This window comes from Aquarana catesbeiana, linkage group LG03 (assembly GCF_042186555.1).
Source record: "Aquarana catesbeiana isolate 2022-GZ linkage group LG03, ASM4218655v1, whole genome shotgun sequence".
Taxonomy (NCBI): domain Eukaryota; kingdom Metazoa; phylum Chordata; class Amphibia; order Anura; family Ranidae; genus Aquarana; species Aquarana catesbeiana.
Window position 1 is genome coordinate 471,741,911 of NC_133326.1, and position 16,344 is coordinate 471,758,254.

Sequence of the window (16,344 nt, forward strand, 5' to 3'; positions counted from 1 at the left end):
CAAATTAGTCAGTTTCCAAAGAGAACAGTTTCCTGTATTTGTGTGCAAATAACTGCCTCGAAGGGTATAAGGGCATTCTGGAAAATATTTTTTCATTTGATTAGCTTGAAAGTAAATGCCACTTGCCAGGTATTTAAAACATCATGCAGCCTTTCCCGAACCAGGCAACCAGTGGTGATATAACTACTGAACCACATCCGAATGGGCTGGTGATTCTGGTCCACATGTAATACACCACATAACTGGCTTTACTAGAGTGCAACAATAGTATGTAGACTTTAGACAGTGCTGGTTTGGAAATGTTACATAGTTGTTTAGTGGGACACAAGTCCATCCAGTTCAACCAATAAAAGGGAAAAAAAATATCCTAGTTATATTATGTACATTCATGAAACAACCCAGGCCTTTTCTAAAACAATCGACTGAGCTGGCCAGAACAAGCTCTTGAAGGAGTCAATTTCACATTTTCACAGCTCTTATGCCCTGTACACACGGTCGGATTTTCTGACGGAAAATGTGTGATAGGACCTTGTTTTGGAAAATTCCAACTGTGTGTGGGCTCCATCACACATATTCCATTGGATTTTCCGACACACAAAGTTTGAGAGCAGGCTATAAAATTTTCCGACAACAAAATCCATTGTCGGAAATTCCGATCGTGTGTACACAAATCCGAAGCACAGAGTGCCACGCATGCTCAGAATAAATTAAGAGACGAAAGCTATTGGCTACTGCCCCGTTTATAGTCCCGACGTACGTGTTTTACGTCACCGCGTTCAGAATGATCTGATTTTCCGACAACTTTGTGTGACCATGTGTATGCAAGACAAGTTTGAGCCAACATCCGTCGGAAAAAATCCATGGATTTTGTTGTCGGAATGTCCGATCAATGTCCGACCCTGTGTACGGGGCATTACTGTAAAAACCTTTCCGTATTTGGAGATGAAATCTCTTTTCCTCCAGACGTAAAGAGACCCCCCTTGTCCTCTGTGATGACCTTAAAGTGAATAACTCAACACTAAGTTTACTATATGGACCACTATGTATTTATACATGTTGATCATATCCCCCTTAATCTCCTCTTTTTAAGAGAGACTAACTTCAATATATTTAAATAAAATTCCATTACCCGCAAATCATTACTCCGTCAGAGGTATAATTGTATGTTTTTAAAATTATTTTTTTTGAAACCGTTTTAAAGTATCTGTGTTTTGTAATATGATGATATTAATGTCATCAATGGGTCAATTACTTGAAAATATTTTCAGTACATAACATAGAAAATGCTTGAAATGTGGCTGGCCCCAGAAATCTCATGTCTATTATAAGGAAAATACACATTGGATCTGATCTGTGTATAAATTCTTTATTTGATGCAAAATTATTTGATTCAGATCATTTCAGATATTTTTGCTAATACAGTTTACAGAGAAATTTTAATTTATTTTAGTTAACATAGAAATATAATTTTATAAATGGTGCATTACAGATTATTAACATGCATAAAATATAAATTTAAATGCCTAATTAACACTACATAATATAGTATGTAGAAAACACAGATGCCGTTAGTTATGATATTTAGTTATTTTAGGCTAAAATAAAACATAAAAAATAGCCATAACATATGTTTTACCAACTAAAACATTAGCACTGCAGTTCCTTAATTACACCTCAGAGCGCCGCTGTTTGACCAATAAGCAGAAAATACAGAACTGGAGATCCACTGGTATTTTCATCATTCACACACACTGCAGATCTTCATGAAAATGCACAGCCATTTCTGGATTTTCTCTGCAAAAGGAGATGGATATTTTCTCTTTTCTCTAACAAGTGGATTGAGCAGTGCTTTCTTTCTCTTTCACTGGATTACAAATACTGTATATTAAAATATTTGACAGAAGATTGCAGATGTAGAGAATGAATCACATGAAGCTGTATAAAGGACTGAGGTGGCAAGTATTATTTTCCTTATTTTTTTCCTGGCTGTGTCATTCAGTCTCAGGTCAGATTCATTATTCCATTGCTGAAGAAATGAGAAAAGACTCTGTTATAGCAAATATTGCCAATGATCTTGGATTAGATATTAATCAGCTTGCATCTAGAAAACTGAGAATTGTGTCACGAGACTCAGAGAAATATTTTTATGTGAATGTAGACGATGGAAATCTCTATGTAAAGGACAGGATAGACAGAGAGACACTGTGTGGGGCAGAAGCTACCTGCTTCCTAAGCTTTGATGCTGTAGTTGAAAAACCTTTCAATATTTATAAAGTGAAAATAGAAATTCAGGATATTAATGACAATCCTCCAGTGTTTTATCCTGAAACCTTCAGTATACAGACAATTGAGCTAACATCACCAGGAACAAGATTTGCTTTACAAAATGCAGAAGATCTGGATATTGGTGTTAATTCAGTACAGACATATAAACTCAGTGACAATTCACATTTTACATTAAGTCAGAAGATTAGCAGTGATGGATTTCAATCTCTTGAGCTTGTGTTAGAGAAATCACTGGATCAAGAAGTACAAAATATTCATGAACTGATTTTAACAGCATTGGATGGAGGAAATCCTGTAAGATCTGGAACGGCTGTAATACGGATCATTGTTATTGATGCCAATGATAATTTTCCAATATTTTCTCATAAGGTGTACAAAGTTAGTATGTATGAGAGTGGTGCAGTAAATACTACTATAATCACTGTAAATGCTACGGACAAAGATGCTGGAACCAATGGGCAAATCACATATTCCTTCAGCAAAACATCAGGAAATATCCATCCTTCTGGCCTTTTCAGTGTTGAAACAAAAAGTGGTGATATTAAAATAAACAGAAAGTTAGATTTTGAAAAGATAAGAAATTATGAACTGTCTGTTCAAGCTGAGGATGGAGGAGGACTGGTTTCTCATTGTAAGGTACTGATAGAAGTTATGGATGAGAATGATAATGTACCAGAGATATCCATTACCTCGTTATCTTCACCCATTCCTGAGGATTCTTCACCTGGAACAATGATAGCACTCATTGAAGTTCATGATAAAGATTCAGGAGAAAATGGACAAGTTGATTGTAACATTTTTGAAGAAATTCCTTTCAGCTTGATATTATCATCTGAGCGTTATTACAGAATTGTGACTACAAGTAATTTGGACAGGGAAACAGTATCTAGTTATAACATCACAGTGTTAGCTAGAGACAGAGGGTCTCCTCCTCTTTCCAATAGAATAATCATCAGACTGGAGATTTCAGATGTTAATGATAATCCACCAGTTTTTATGAAATCCCCTTATGTTGCTTATGTACCAGAGAATAATATTCCTGGAGCCTCTATCTACAGGGTGCAAGCGTCAGACTCAGATTTTGGAGAAAATGCTAAAATCATATATTCTATTTACAGTAGAGATTTTCCAGTGTCCTCTTATTTTTCTGTCAACGTCGAGAATGGAGTCCTCTATGCTCAGAGATCATTTGACTATGAAAAGCACAAGGAATTTATAGTACAAGTTAATGCCCGAGACAATGGTACTCCATCAATGAGCAGCAACTCAACGTTGGCAATCCGAATAGTGGATCACAATGACAATGAACCAAAAATTTTGTATCCATATCCAGAAAATGGGGGATCAGCTGTGTTTGAGATGGTCTCTTTTGCCTCAGAACCAGGATCCTTAATAACAAAGGTGGTCGCAGTGGATGCAGATGTTGGGCACAATGCTTGGCTGTCTTATCATTTCATTCAAATTTCAGAACCATCTTACTTCACCATCAATGAGCATACAGGGGAAATCAGGACATTACGTTCTTTTCAGGAAAAAGATGTACTGAAACACAAGGCTGTTGTTATGGTGAAGGACAATGGAGATCCTTCTCTCTCAGCTACAGTCACTTTAAATCTTGTTATTGCAGATAGTTTCCAACAGGTGGCTCCTAAAATAAACAATCACATCAATGAAGATTCTCAAACCAATCTGCAGTTGTATTTAGTAATTACCCTAGCCATCATTTCATTTTTATTTATAATTGCTATAATGTTAGTCTTTATTTCAAGATGCAAGCAACCAAAATCCACTCCACGTCTTGGACCTCTAAATGCAAATTTGTATCCAACAGTTGATCCCAGAATACTTTCCATGTACAGTGATGGAAACTTAACCCTTCCTTACTCCTACAATGTTTGTGTGGCTTTAGATTCATGTGAAAATGACTTTACTTATGTAAAATCCAAACAAGAAGTTCCTGTAGAAAATCTAATTGATGCTGATGACTCAGGACTTGGAAATGAAAGTGGAAAAGACACATCTTCAAACAGTGCCATACAGGTGAGTATATAATAACTAAAAAAATGGTAAATGTAATTTTATTAAAATGTAGATGTTTTTGAAAACACTGCCATTGGTTTTTTTTTAGTTCAAATGTACATAATACTTGATCGTAGAACTGTATTTAATATAGACTCATGGCTCATAAATGTCAGTCTCTGCAGACATTTTTTCATGGACTTTTCATATTTTGTTCGTTTGGCTTGTGCTTATCATGCAGAAAACTCTCTGACTGATTTATGCCTAGAGATGCTTTTTATTTTATTTATGGTTGGGATTGTACTATCCGTCTTTGCTTATTGGTAAGGTTGTCTCAAGTGTGAACTCTGTTGCTCCAAATCAGTTGGTAGTTTGAAACTGTGACAGACCTAGCCACAAAAGAGGCTTTTGGAGGGGACTGAATGCCAGCCTCCTGCAAACCAATGTTCTATTATGTTTGTCTGCCTTGGATCACAGGATGTGTATTGCATTGAAGGGTTTGTATTTGTCTGTCTTTGATCACAGGGTGTGTATTGCATTGGAGGGTTTGTGTTTGTCTGCCTTGGATCACAGGATGTGTATTGCATTGGAGGGTTTGTGTTTGTCTGTCTTTGATCACAGGATGTGTATTGCATTGGAGGGAGGGGGGATTCTTCCAACAGCTCTCCCTGCCAACACTGTGTACTGATGAGACGTTAAACACACCTGACCTGTGTGTCCATTGTCATTGGACAGTTTAACCCGCCCTCTTTTCCAAGGGTGGGGGGAACGAGTCTCTGAGTTATTTTATCTGTTGTGACCATGTGTTATAATAAATGAGTTGATTCCTGCTTGACCCTGAAGACAGAGCCGTGTCTCGTTTTTGGGGTGGATTATTTGCATGGGTTCCTTGTTCGGCTGATTGGAGTGTTCGGTAGCTGCCTTTGTGTTTGGGTATGGAATGTCCTAAACGACTTTAACCCCTTTCATACTCGGGGTGTCGTTACAGAAACCTGTACTGGAAAATTACACTAGTAGTATAAAAGTTTGGGTGTGATTTAAGAGAGTGCAGTTGGTTCCTGATTTAGAGTCTTTAATAAATCAGTAGCTTCTGCATCGTCAGGCTTATATATTGTCCAACCGCATACATTTCTTCTTTGTTTTAGGCCCATGCCACATCTGTATTTCTTTATTCAGTGTATGTTTCAATAAGTTCAGCGGAAATGTAATGCTGCATTTCTACTGAACTTTAGAACTGTATTGGAATATTAATTAAATACAATGTTTTGTGGAAAAGAAAAATAATGAACATGGTTTTACCTTACCACACTGTGAGGTGTTGAATAAAACAAGTTAACAGATTTACTTACTTTCACCTCAAAGGAAGGATTGGAAACCTATAACTGGTTATTCAAAATAAGTGTGTCTACTTCCACCCCTCTGCTGAACTATGGTTTTTGACTTATGAAAGTACGATGTGCTGAGGAAGAGGAATGACCACACAGGAGCATAACTTTAAGTTTTCTTTAGCCATTTATTTAACCTGAGTTTAATGAAGATCACATTTTCCAGCAGGTTTTGAAATTTCATGGATAGGATACTTCGTCTCTACTCCGGGCTGGCACCTCTAGCATAGGACCTTTTGTTTGCATTGAACATATGTTCAATTGTTTTACAATTATTTATACAGTTGATCAATACTTATAATTTCAGCGCAGAAACACAAAAGTAATGTTTAATGCTGACCCTTAGGGCTTGTTCGCACATGTATCAAAAATATATGTGTTTATGCAACATTTAATCAGCATTTTTAAAGCCTCATCACCGCCCATCAACTCCTGCCATGAATATTACAATGGCACCACACAGTGCTGTTCAGACAGTGTTATGTTGTTTTAAAAATAAGGCAGCATATCACTTTCATGAGGCTTGTTAACTGCCTCCGTTGATTTCAATGGTAATGTTGTATAACTGTACCCTAACAGCACCTAGAGCATTCATGGTGTGTTAGTGAAGCAGTTATGAAGTATAAGCTGGGCACTGGAGGAAAGTCAGTGAAGGCTCCATTATCCCAGAATGCACTGAGAATCAATCGAGAACTAGGACAGACCAATTCTATATGGAAGCTGCCTATAAACGAGAGCTATACTAGACCTCTGTTTAAAAACATTGAGGTCCACCATGGGAGGTAAGAGCACATCTGATGGGCACAAGGGTATGTGAAGTGATCAATGGAGTATTGAATCCCATTTTAGGGAGTTTAGGAATCACAAGAACAGTTGATAGTGGGACTCGTTTTTTACTTCATTGGTCGGACTGTATAATTTCTGAGGGGGTCAGTCACTATTGATATTAGGTTTCCACTGGTTTTGTTTTTAAAGACTGGATTGTGTACTTTATGAGGGTGACAGTTCTTATTGGTATCAAGTTTGCACTTATTTGATTGTAAGATTGTTTATGATTGTTTTGATTTATATCACACATACTATAATTGTAACGGAGCACTGCATAATATTACATATATAAATATATATTTATATATACAGTATTATAGATAGTCATGACTTACTGCAAAGTTAAAAGGAGATGGTCCTTGGGTGACACATATAAGTTGTGGCTCTCATCAGTCGGACCTTAGAAGGGCATCAAATGTGGACACCTTCATGCAAGTGTAATCAAAGAACTTTTGGGGGTACGCCTGTTATTTGTGGTAAAGATTATGGAAATGCCCCTTGGAAATTCTCTGCGAGACTATGAAATGCACCCAATATTAAATGCAACACCCTACCCTTTTTCCACTGGGCCATTCTTTCCATGATCATTTTGAGCTTCATCAAGTCAAATGTCAAGTGCCATCTGGCAGAGAATTTACAAAAATGTCTTCTATCACACCACAACATAAACACGCCTCAAAGTAGATTGTTTTCTCTACATCACTTCCCCATTAAGCACTTCCCACTAGAAATGCATTCCATAAGCATTTATCAAGCATTCTTGAAGTGTTTTCAATTCTTCATAAACACAACAAAAACACATCAAAAGCATGTCATAAATGCCATAGGAGCATTAATGTGCATTGCTGTGTTCTTTATTAATTAACAAACCCTTAGCACATTATACTGTAGCCTCACTACCCATTGGTTGCTATCACAAGGCATGGCAGTGGTGTGCCTTTTTACTGCATACTTTGTACTAAAGGGTGTCCCTTTTTTCTCTCATGTCTGAATGTTGGGAGGTATGCACACACCAGTGTACTTTTTGTTATTAAGGATTGTTAATCATGCCATCACTTTCAGTAGAATTCTACTTATTTAAAAACTTAGCAAATTTTGTACAGAAGATTAGGTATTGGTTTTTGAAGTGTTTATGCTTGGAAAGCATCCACTATAGTAGCAGTTAAAATTAAAGAGACTTTAGGCAATATTTCCTGGTAATTGTATGCAGATAACTGTCTCCAGAAGCAATGGGCCTTCTGGATAATGTAATTTTCATATGCCAGGCTTGTAAGTGAATGCCCCACCTGCTGGGTGTTTGAACCATTGAGCCACATCAGAATAGGGCTAATTGTATGGTCAACATGGTCCACATGTGATACAGCAAATGACTGGCTTCATTACAGTAAAAAAGATTAAAAGGTAGACTTTAGGTAAAACTGGTTTGGAAATTTATATAAATAATATGACATTACCCACAAGTCATTTCTCCTTTTGGAAGGTATTATTTTGAAACAGTTTGAAAGTTTCTGTATTTTGTAGTTTATTAATATGAATTAAATCATAGGCACAATTTCTTGTTAATATTTTCAATACATACATTAGGAAATTCTTGACATTTGTCTGACCCCATAAATCACCTATTATTGGGAAATTACAAACTGGATATATTACTGAGCATAAACTCCTTATTTAATACATAAGCATTTCATTCAGATAAATCAGACAGTTTTACAATACAATATATGTAATTAATATGTGAAAAATATTCAGAATGATATTTAGTTATGCTAAAATTAAAACATTTAAAATATACTTAATATAACATTTACTGAACAAAATGTTAGCATTGCAGTTCCTCAATTACACCTCAGAGCGCCGCTGTTTGACCAATAAGCAGAAAATACAGAACTGGAGATCCACTGGTATTTTCATCATTCACACATTGCAGTTCTGCAGGATGAGGCACAGCCATTTGTGGATTCTCTCGGCAGAAAGGTGCTGGTTATTTTCTCATTGCATTAATAAGTGGATTGAACAGTGCGTTTTCTATTTGTCTTGCTGGATTCAAATTATATAAAAAATATTTGGTGGACGATTGCATATGTGAGAATGGATCAGATGAGGCCAAAGACAAATAAAGGACTGAGATGGCAAGTATTATTTCCCTTCTTATTTTTCTGCCTGTGTAAATCAGTCTCTGGTCAGATTAATTATTCCATTGCTGAAGAAAGGAGAAAAGACTCTGTTATAGCAAATATTGCAGATGATCTTGGATTAGATATTAAACACCTCTCATCTAGAAAGCTAAGAATTGTGTCACGAGACTCAGAAAAATATTTTTATGTGAATGTAGATAATGGAAATCTCTATGTGAAGGACAAGATAGACAGAGAAGCTCTGTGTGGGGCAGAAGTTACCTGTTTCCTAACTTTTGATGCTGTGGTTGAAAATCCTTTTAATATTTACAAAGTGAAAATAGAAATTCAGGATATTAATGACAATCCTCCAGTGTTTTATCCTGAGGCTTTCACTATAGAAACAATTGAACTAACATCACCAGGAACAAGATTTGCATTACAAAATGCAGAGGATCTGGATATTGGTATTAATTCAGTACAGACATATAAACTCAGTGACAATTCACATTTTACACTAAGTCAGAAGATTAGCAGCAATGGATTTCAATCTCCTGAGCTTGTGTTAGAGAAATCACTGGATCAAGAATTACAAAATATTCATGAACTGATTTTAACCGCTCTGGATGGAGGAAATCCTGTGAGATCTGGAACAGCTATAATAAAAATTATTGTTATTGATGTAAATGATAATTTCCCAATATTTTCCCATGAGGTTTACAAAGTTAGTGTAAATGAAAATATTCCAGTAAATACTACTGTGATCACTGTAAATGCAACCGACAAAGATGCTGGAACAAATGGGCAAATCAATTTTTCCTTTAGCAAAACATCAGGACACATCCATCCCTCCGGCCTTTTCAGAATTAATTCTAGAAGTGGTGACATTAAAATAAACAAAGAACTGGATTTTGAGAAGACAAGGAATTATGAACTTTCTGTTCAGGCTAAGGATGGTGGAGGACTAGTTTCTCATTCTAAGGTTTTGATAGACGTGATGGATGAGAATGACAATGCTCCAGAGATATCAATCACCTCATTATCCTCACCCATTACTGAGGATTCTGCACCTGGAACGATGATAGCTCTTGTTGAAATTCATGATAAAGATTCAGAGGAAAATGGACAAGTTGATTGTAGCATTTTAGAGGAAACACCTTTCAGCCTGATATCATCATCTGATAGCTATTACAGAATTGTTACTATGAGTAATTTAGACAGAGAGAAAGTATCTATTTACAACATTACAGTGTTAGCAAGTGACAGAGGGTCTCCTCCTCTTTCCAATAGAAGAATTATCAGACTGGAGATTTCAGATGTCAATGACAACCCACCAGTTTTTATGAAAGCCCCTTATGTTGTTTATTTACCAGAGAATAATCTACCTGGATCCTCTATATACAGAGTTCAAGCCTCAGATGCAGATTATGGAGAAAATGCTAAAATTGTATATTCCATTTACAGTGAAGAATTTCCAGTACCCTCTTATTTTTCTGTCAATGGGGAGAATGGAGTCCTCTATGCTCAGAGATCATTTGACTATGAAAAGCAAAAGGAGTTTATAATACAAGTTAATGCCAGAGACTGTGGTGCTCCATCACTTAGCAGCAATTCAACATTGATAATCCGAATAGTGGATCACAATGACAATGAACCAAAGATCTTGTATCCATATCCAGAAAGTGGAGGATCAGCTGTGTTTGAGATGGTCCCTTTTACCTCAGAACCAGGATCTTTAATAACAAAAGTGGTTGCAGTGGATGCAGATGTTGGCCACAATTCTTGGTTGTCTTATCATTTTATACAAATGTCAGAACCGTCTTATTTCACCATCAATGAACATACAGGAGAAATCAGGACATTACGTTCTTTTCAGGAAAAAGATGTACTGAAACACAAGATTGTGGTTATGGTGAAGGACAATGGAGACCCCTCTCTCTCAGCTACAGTCACTTTAAATCTTGTTATTGCAGATAACTTCCAACAGGTGGCTCCTAAAATAATCAATCAGATCAATGAAGATCCTCAAACCAATCTGCAATTGTATTTAGTAATTGCGTTAGCCATCATTTCATTTTTATTTATTATTACTGTAATGTTAGTCTTCATTTCAAAATGCAAGCAACCAAAACCTACACCATATCTTGGACCTCTAAGTACAAATTTTTATCCAACAGTCGATCCCAGAATACTCTCTATGTACAGCGATGGAAACTTAACCCTTCCCTACTCCTACAATGTTTGTGTCGCTTTGGACTCATGTGGCAATGACTTTACTTATGTAAAATCTAAACAAGAAGTGCCTGTAGAAAATCTAATTGATGCTGATGATTCAGGACTTAGAAATGAAAGTGAAAAGGGCGTGTCTTTAAACAGTGCCATACAGGTGAGTATACAACAACTCTTCAAATATTAGTAATGGTAAAGATATTAAAATATAGATACTTTTCAAAACAATGCTATTGTTTATTTCTCTAAGTTCAAATGTAACTATCATCCTAGAATCCTTGATTCTAGAACTGTTTTACAATATACAATATTTCCATATCTATGTAGCTTGCTATGTGTACTTTGATAACAGAGTGTCTCATTGCTCAAAAAATTATCAGTTTCTACACTACATTTGCTTGATTGACTTTTCATATTCTGTCAGTTTGGCTTGTGCTTATCATGCAATACACTCCTTGGTTGATGTATGCCTAGAAACGCTTTGTATTTAAATTTTGGTTGGGATTGTGCGATCTTTCTTGGCTTTTATAGTTTCTAAGGTTGTCTCAAGTGTGAACGCTATGTGTTACCTTTAAGCAGATAGATTGAAAACTATACTGGAAAATGTCAGTAGTAGAATAAAAGTTTGGGTTTGAACTTGGTTTGTGAAAATGCAGTTAGCATTTGTTTTACAGTATTTGATAATTTAGCACCTTCTGCAGTGTCCAACTGCCTATAAGCACCTTATGTATCGTTCAACTGCATGAATGTATTCCTTGTTTTAGGTCCATGCCATGCTATCTGTATTTCTTTTTCTGGTGTATGATTTAATGAGTTCAGTGCAAATGTAATGTTACATTTCTACTGAACTCTAGAACTGTGTTGGAATATCAATTTATTAAAACCAATTTTCATGGAAAAAAGAAAAAATGAACATTGTTTTAGCTCACCATCACTACACTGTGGGGTGTCAAATAAAACAAGTTAACACGTACTTACTCTCACCTTAAAGTGCTTGTGAAGTCAGAAGGTTTTTTTTTTATCTTAATGCATTCTATGTATTAAAATAAAAAACCTCCTCAGCCCCCCTAATACTTACCTGAGCCTCATCTCTATCTGGCAATGTCCATGAGTGTCTTACCTGTCCGGGACTCTCCCTCCTGATTGGCAGAGACAAAGTCAAAGTCAGCTAGCCGGGGGGGGTTTGGGGCTCCGTGTCTGAATGGACACCTGGAGCTGTGACTCGGTTCGGGTGCCCCCATAGCAAGCTGCTTGCTGTGGGGGCACTCAGTAGGAGGGAGGGGCCAGGAGCACAGAACAGGGACCAGAGAAGAGGAGGATCTGGGCTGCTCTGTGAAAATCAGCTGCAACAGAGCAGGTAAGTATAACATGTTTGTTATTTTTATAGAAAAATAAACAAGACTTTACAACCACTTTAAGGTTTAAAGGAAGAATTGGTAACCTTTAGCCCACTGATCAAAGCATGTGTCTGTTTCCACCCCTCTGCTGCGCTATGCTGATTGATATAATAGCTTAACCTGAATAAATCATTGCATTATGACATTGTAAAGCTTTTTGTCCTGATTCAGACTTATCAAATTATGATGTGCTGAGGAAGAGGAGTGACCACACTAGAACAGCAGTTTAGGTTTACTTTAGCCACTTGTTTAACAAGAGCTTACTGGAGACCACATATTACAGTTGAAAAATCATTGAAAGGATGACTGAAGACATGCTTCCTCTCTAATATTGGTTGGCACCCCTAGTATATAGCCTTAAATTTGCATTAAATATATGTGCAATTGTTTACCATGTATTTTCATAGCTGATAAATTCTTATAATGTTATATGGTTTTAATTTTCAGTGCTGAAACACAAAAGTTATGATCAGTGCTGACTCTTAGCAAATTATACTGTGGCCTCACTACCCACTGGTTGCCATCACATTGTGGCTTAAAATTATTCTTTTTTTTTTTTTTTTTTTGCTTTACTTTGTTTATTTAAAGACATCCAGATTACAAGCAAATACAAACAATATCCGCCTCACAGATCCCAACTGTCCCACATTTGGATGGACTGTCCATTTATGCAACCAAATACCATTGTTCCTCTTTCCTCCTCAGTTGTCCCTCTTTTAGATCTGATGTATAGACCATTAATAAAAAAATTAAAATTTAACTACCAAAAGTGTTATTGTACACTAAAGCTTCAGTCCAAAGTGTTAGTGTGTGTGAGTGAAAGTGATGTATGGTTAAATTTGATATTGCAAGTATTCTTAGCTGTAGTTATGTTTGCACTGCTGTACATATTCTTATGGAATTGACATGTGTTTCTGTACTGCCAAGCGAAAAGTTCAATGAAAAGCATACCTTTAAAAAATGCATTTGTTGTTTTGAAAAAACTGTATAAAGGAAATCTAGTGATGAAAAAAAGAGTTTGTGGCATTAAGCAAACATTATCTACATATCAGTTTTTTCCTATTATGCGAAAGTAGTGGCATGGCAGAGGTGTGTCCTTTTACTGCATACTTTATACTAAAAGCTCTCACTCTTTCTCATGTCAGAATGTTGGGAGGCAAGCACACATCAGTGTACTTTTGTTATTAAGGATTGTTAATCTTGCCACCACTTAAAAAAAGCATTCCATTTATTTAGCAAATTGGTTGATTTTTACAGATTATGTATCAGTTTTCATGCTGTGTGTTTATAATCTGTGTGATCAGGACAGGATCGCTAACAAGCGCTAGTGCCTCCACTCAATTGGGGCTTGTGAATAGCAAGTGAGATCCCAATCGAGAAATGTATTATCTACATAGACAGTAATCCACACACCATTGTATTTGAAAGTCCATGTATTGAAGAAATAACATTCAGTGAATCATCCAACATAAGGTATTTTCCAAACAGGTACATGAAATCATTAATAGTCTCTATACATGCCTCAGTGAGGGAAGGCTGCAGAATTTACAGTCTGTTCTCTCTCAGCAGGAATCCACTGTTCTCTCTCCAACATGTGCTCTCTCCAACATGTGTTCTCTCCAACATGTGTTCTCTCCTCCCCAAACTTACCCAAGAATCCTTGCCATGCCTCTGCTCTTCTTAATGATCTCATCTTTAATGCAGAGAGAGAGCATAGCAGCCATATTGGAAAAGGGCAAAACAAACACTGCATAACAGGAGTATATACTTGAAAAATGTGCAAAGAAATGATCACATCACTACATTCTTCCCCTGCTGAAAATCCTTCCGACCCAGCAAGGATATACACATAAAATAACAACAAAACATAGCAAAAGTTAACATCATTGTCGCCTTCTGCAGACCACTTCTCCAGAAGCAATCTATTACAGAGATTAGCTGAAAAGAAAATATGGTTAGTAACAAATAGGCCTCATGCTAACCAGTCTAGAAAGAGCTGCAATCATGTCCATCAGAACATGAGGTTGTACATAGTTCTGTACAGCATAGCAGGGTCTTCCCATGGTGTCATAAGTAAACATTGGTGGAGGTCATCAAACACAATCTCCTCTCCTCAAGCCCTCAGGCATTAGTCCAGATAACTCTGGGACAGCATTAGTGGGAAAACTTGCTGCTCCAACCATCCATGGAACTGTAGGTACAAAGTTTTGGGCTGTTGGTTCAAAAACAGGAGTAGCTGGGTTCAAACCTTCCCTCTGGGGGAGGCTCCCATCAGTAATAGGTGAAGGAACCTGTACAGGAGACTCTGGTGGAGGTGTAAACCAGTCACTGTCATCACTCTGGTCTCCACTGTCTGAACAAGGCACATCATTAGAATCTGTAGCAATATCAGATTGTGGCTCCTCATTAGCAGTAGCAATTTGTGGTTATGAAAGCAAGTGATTCTTATGCCAGGCTTTGATCCGACCCTCAGGTCTTTGAATCCTGGAGACTGGAATTCTAGTCAGTTTTTCTATAACTTCAAACAACTCATTTCTCCAGCGATTAGCTAATTTATGGTTGACTGAGGGTCCCAAATTGCAGAGAAGCACTTTATCACCAGGTTGTAAGTCTTTGTAACAAACTTTGGCATCAAAACGCCTTTTATTGGCAGCATTAATTTTTTCAGCATTTTCCTCAGCCATTCGATAGGCCTCTTTTAAACCCTGTCCTGTCACATACTGGTAGTGATTCTTTTGTTCCATTCCATCAGTAGACATACCCAACTGAATGTCAATAGGGAGATGGGCTTCTCTCCCAAACATGAGAAAAAAAGGAGAGAAACCAGTTGATTCATGTCTGGCACAATTGTAGGCATGTACCATAGCTCCAACATGTCGGCTCCAGGTTTGATTAGCTCCATTAGAGAGGGTACCCAGCATGTTCAACAAGGTGTGATTGAAACTTTCAGGGAGAGCATCACCCTCTGGATGATAAGGTGTGGTGTGGCTCTTGTCGATGTGAAGCAATGTTAACAGCTTTTTATCTAGGCGGCTTTCAAAGCCCTTCCCCTGGTCAGAGCAAAGTCGATTTGGCAATCCATAATAAACAAAAAACTTCTCCCACAACATTTTTGCCACATTTACTGCTTTTTGTTCTTTGGTGGGATAGGCTTGAGCATATCGAGTATAGTGATCAGTCACAATCAAAACATTTCCCACACCACTGCTGTCATTGTCAATACACAAAAAGTCCATGCAGACTTAATCCATTGGACCAGAATTTTTCAAGTGTTCCATAGGAGCAGCTCGAGTAGGCAGAGTTTTCCGTTGCAGGCATCTCATACAATAGCAGCAATAGTCCACAACAGATTCCCTCATTTGTGGCCAAAAGAAACCGTCTTGGAGTAGTCCATAGGTTTTTTCAACTCCTAGATGTCCATGTTGGTCATGCAAACTTGTCAAAACAGATTTTCCATAGACTTGAGGGAGCAATAGCTGTCTCCTTCCAGGATGATCATGTAACAAATGTACCCTGTATAAAAGTCCATCAATTATTTTGAGTTTATCCAATTCCTTAAGATAGTAGGTACCCTGCTCAGGTAGAGTTTTTCTCTGGAAGTTTTTCTTTGGAAGTTTTCTGGTACACCTAAAGTGATGGGCCAGCAATACTTGTTTAGGATACACTCTTCACCATCGCCCAAGGAGTCAATAACTCATAAGTCAGAGAAAACAACATTGTTTCCTTGTACAGCAGCTGTAGCACAGTAGGCAGCCACAACAGACCCAGGTACTTCCTCCCATTCATTTTCTTAAGTTCACTGGCAACCCAGGTCTCCTAGAGAGAGCATCAGCCCCAATATTTTTGGACCATAGCTTGTACTTGACAGTGAATTGGACGTACGGCGAGTTAATAAAAAGGAAGTTCAATAGTCATGTGATATCTCCATTACAGACACTAGTTTTATAAGACCAAGCGCTTCCTGGTGGTACTTGATTCTAAGCATGCATGGACTTTTGTGCGACGGACTTGTGCACACACAATCGGAAAGTCCAACAACAAAAATTAGTTGGCGGAAAATTTGAGAACCTGCTAACCAACATT

The 16,344-nt window shown here is 37.3% G+C and overlaps 1 protein-coding gene across 17 annotated transcripts in view; it reads left to right on the top strand.

Annotated features, from left to right (window-relative positions):
- The window catches only part of LOC141132486 (protocadherin gamma-A4-like), a 489,967-nt gene that overhangs the window by 219,794 nt on the left and 253,829 nt on the right, over positions 1-16,344 (top strand). The window contains exon 1 of one of the 17 annotated variants that reach the window (XM_073620933.1): positions 1,997-4,326. The exons of 15 other annotated variants lie outside the window; for them this stretch is intronic. In XM_073620933.1, the coding sequence (XP_073477034.1) occupies positions 2,035-4,326 (2,292 nt within the window). In that variant the 5' untranslated portion in view covers positions 1,997-2,034. Of the gene's footprint in view, positions 1-1,996; positions 4,327-8,549; positions 11,022-16,344 lie in introns of those variants that run through there. One more of the 17 variants, XM_073620926.1, reaches the window with a different exon arrangement.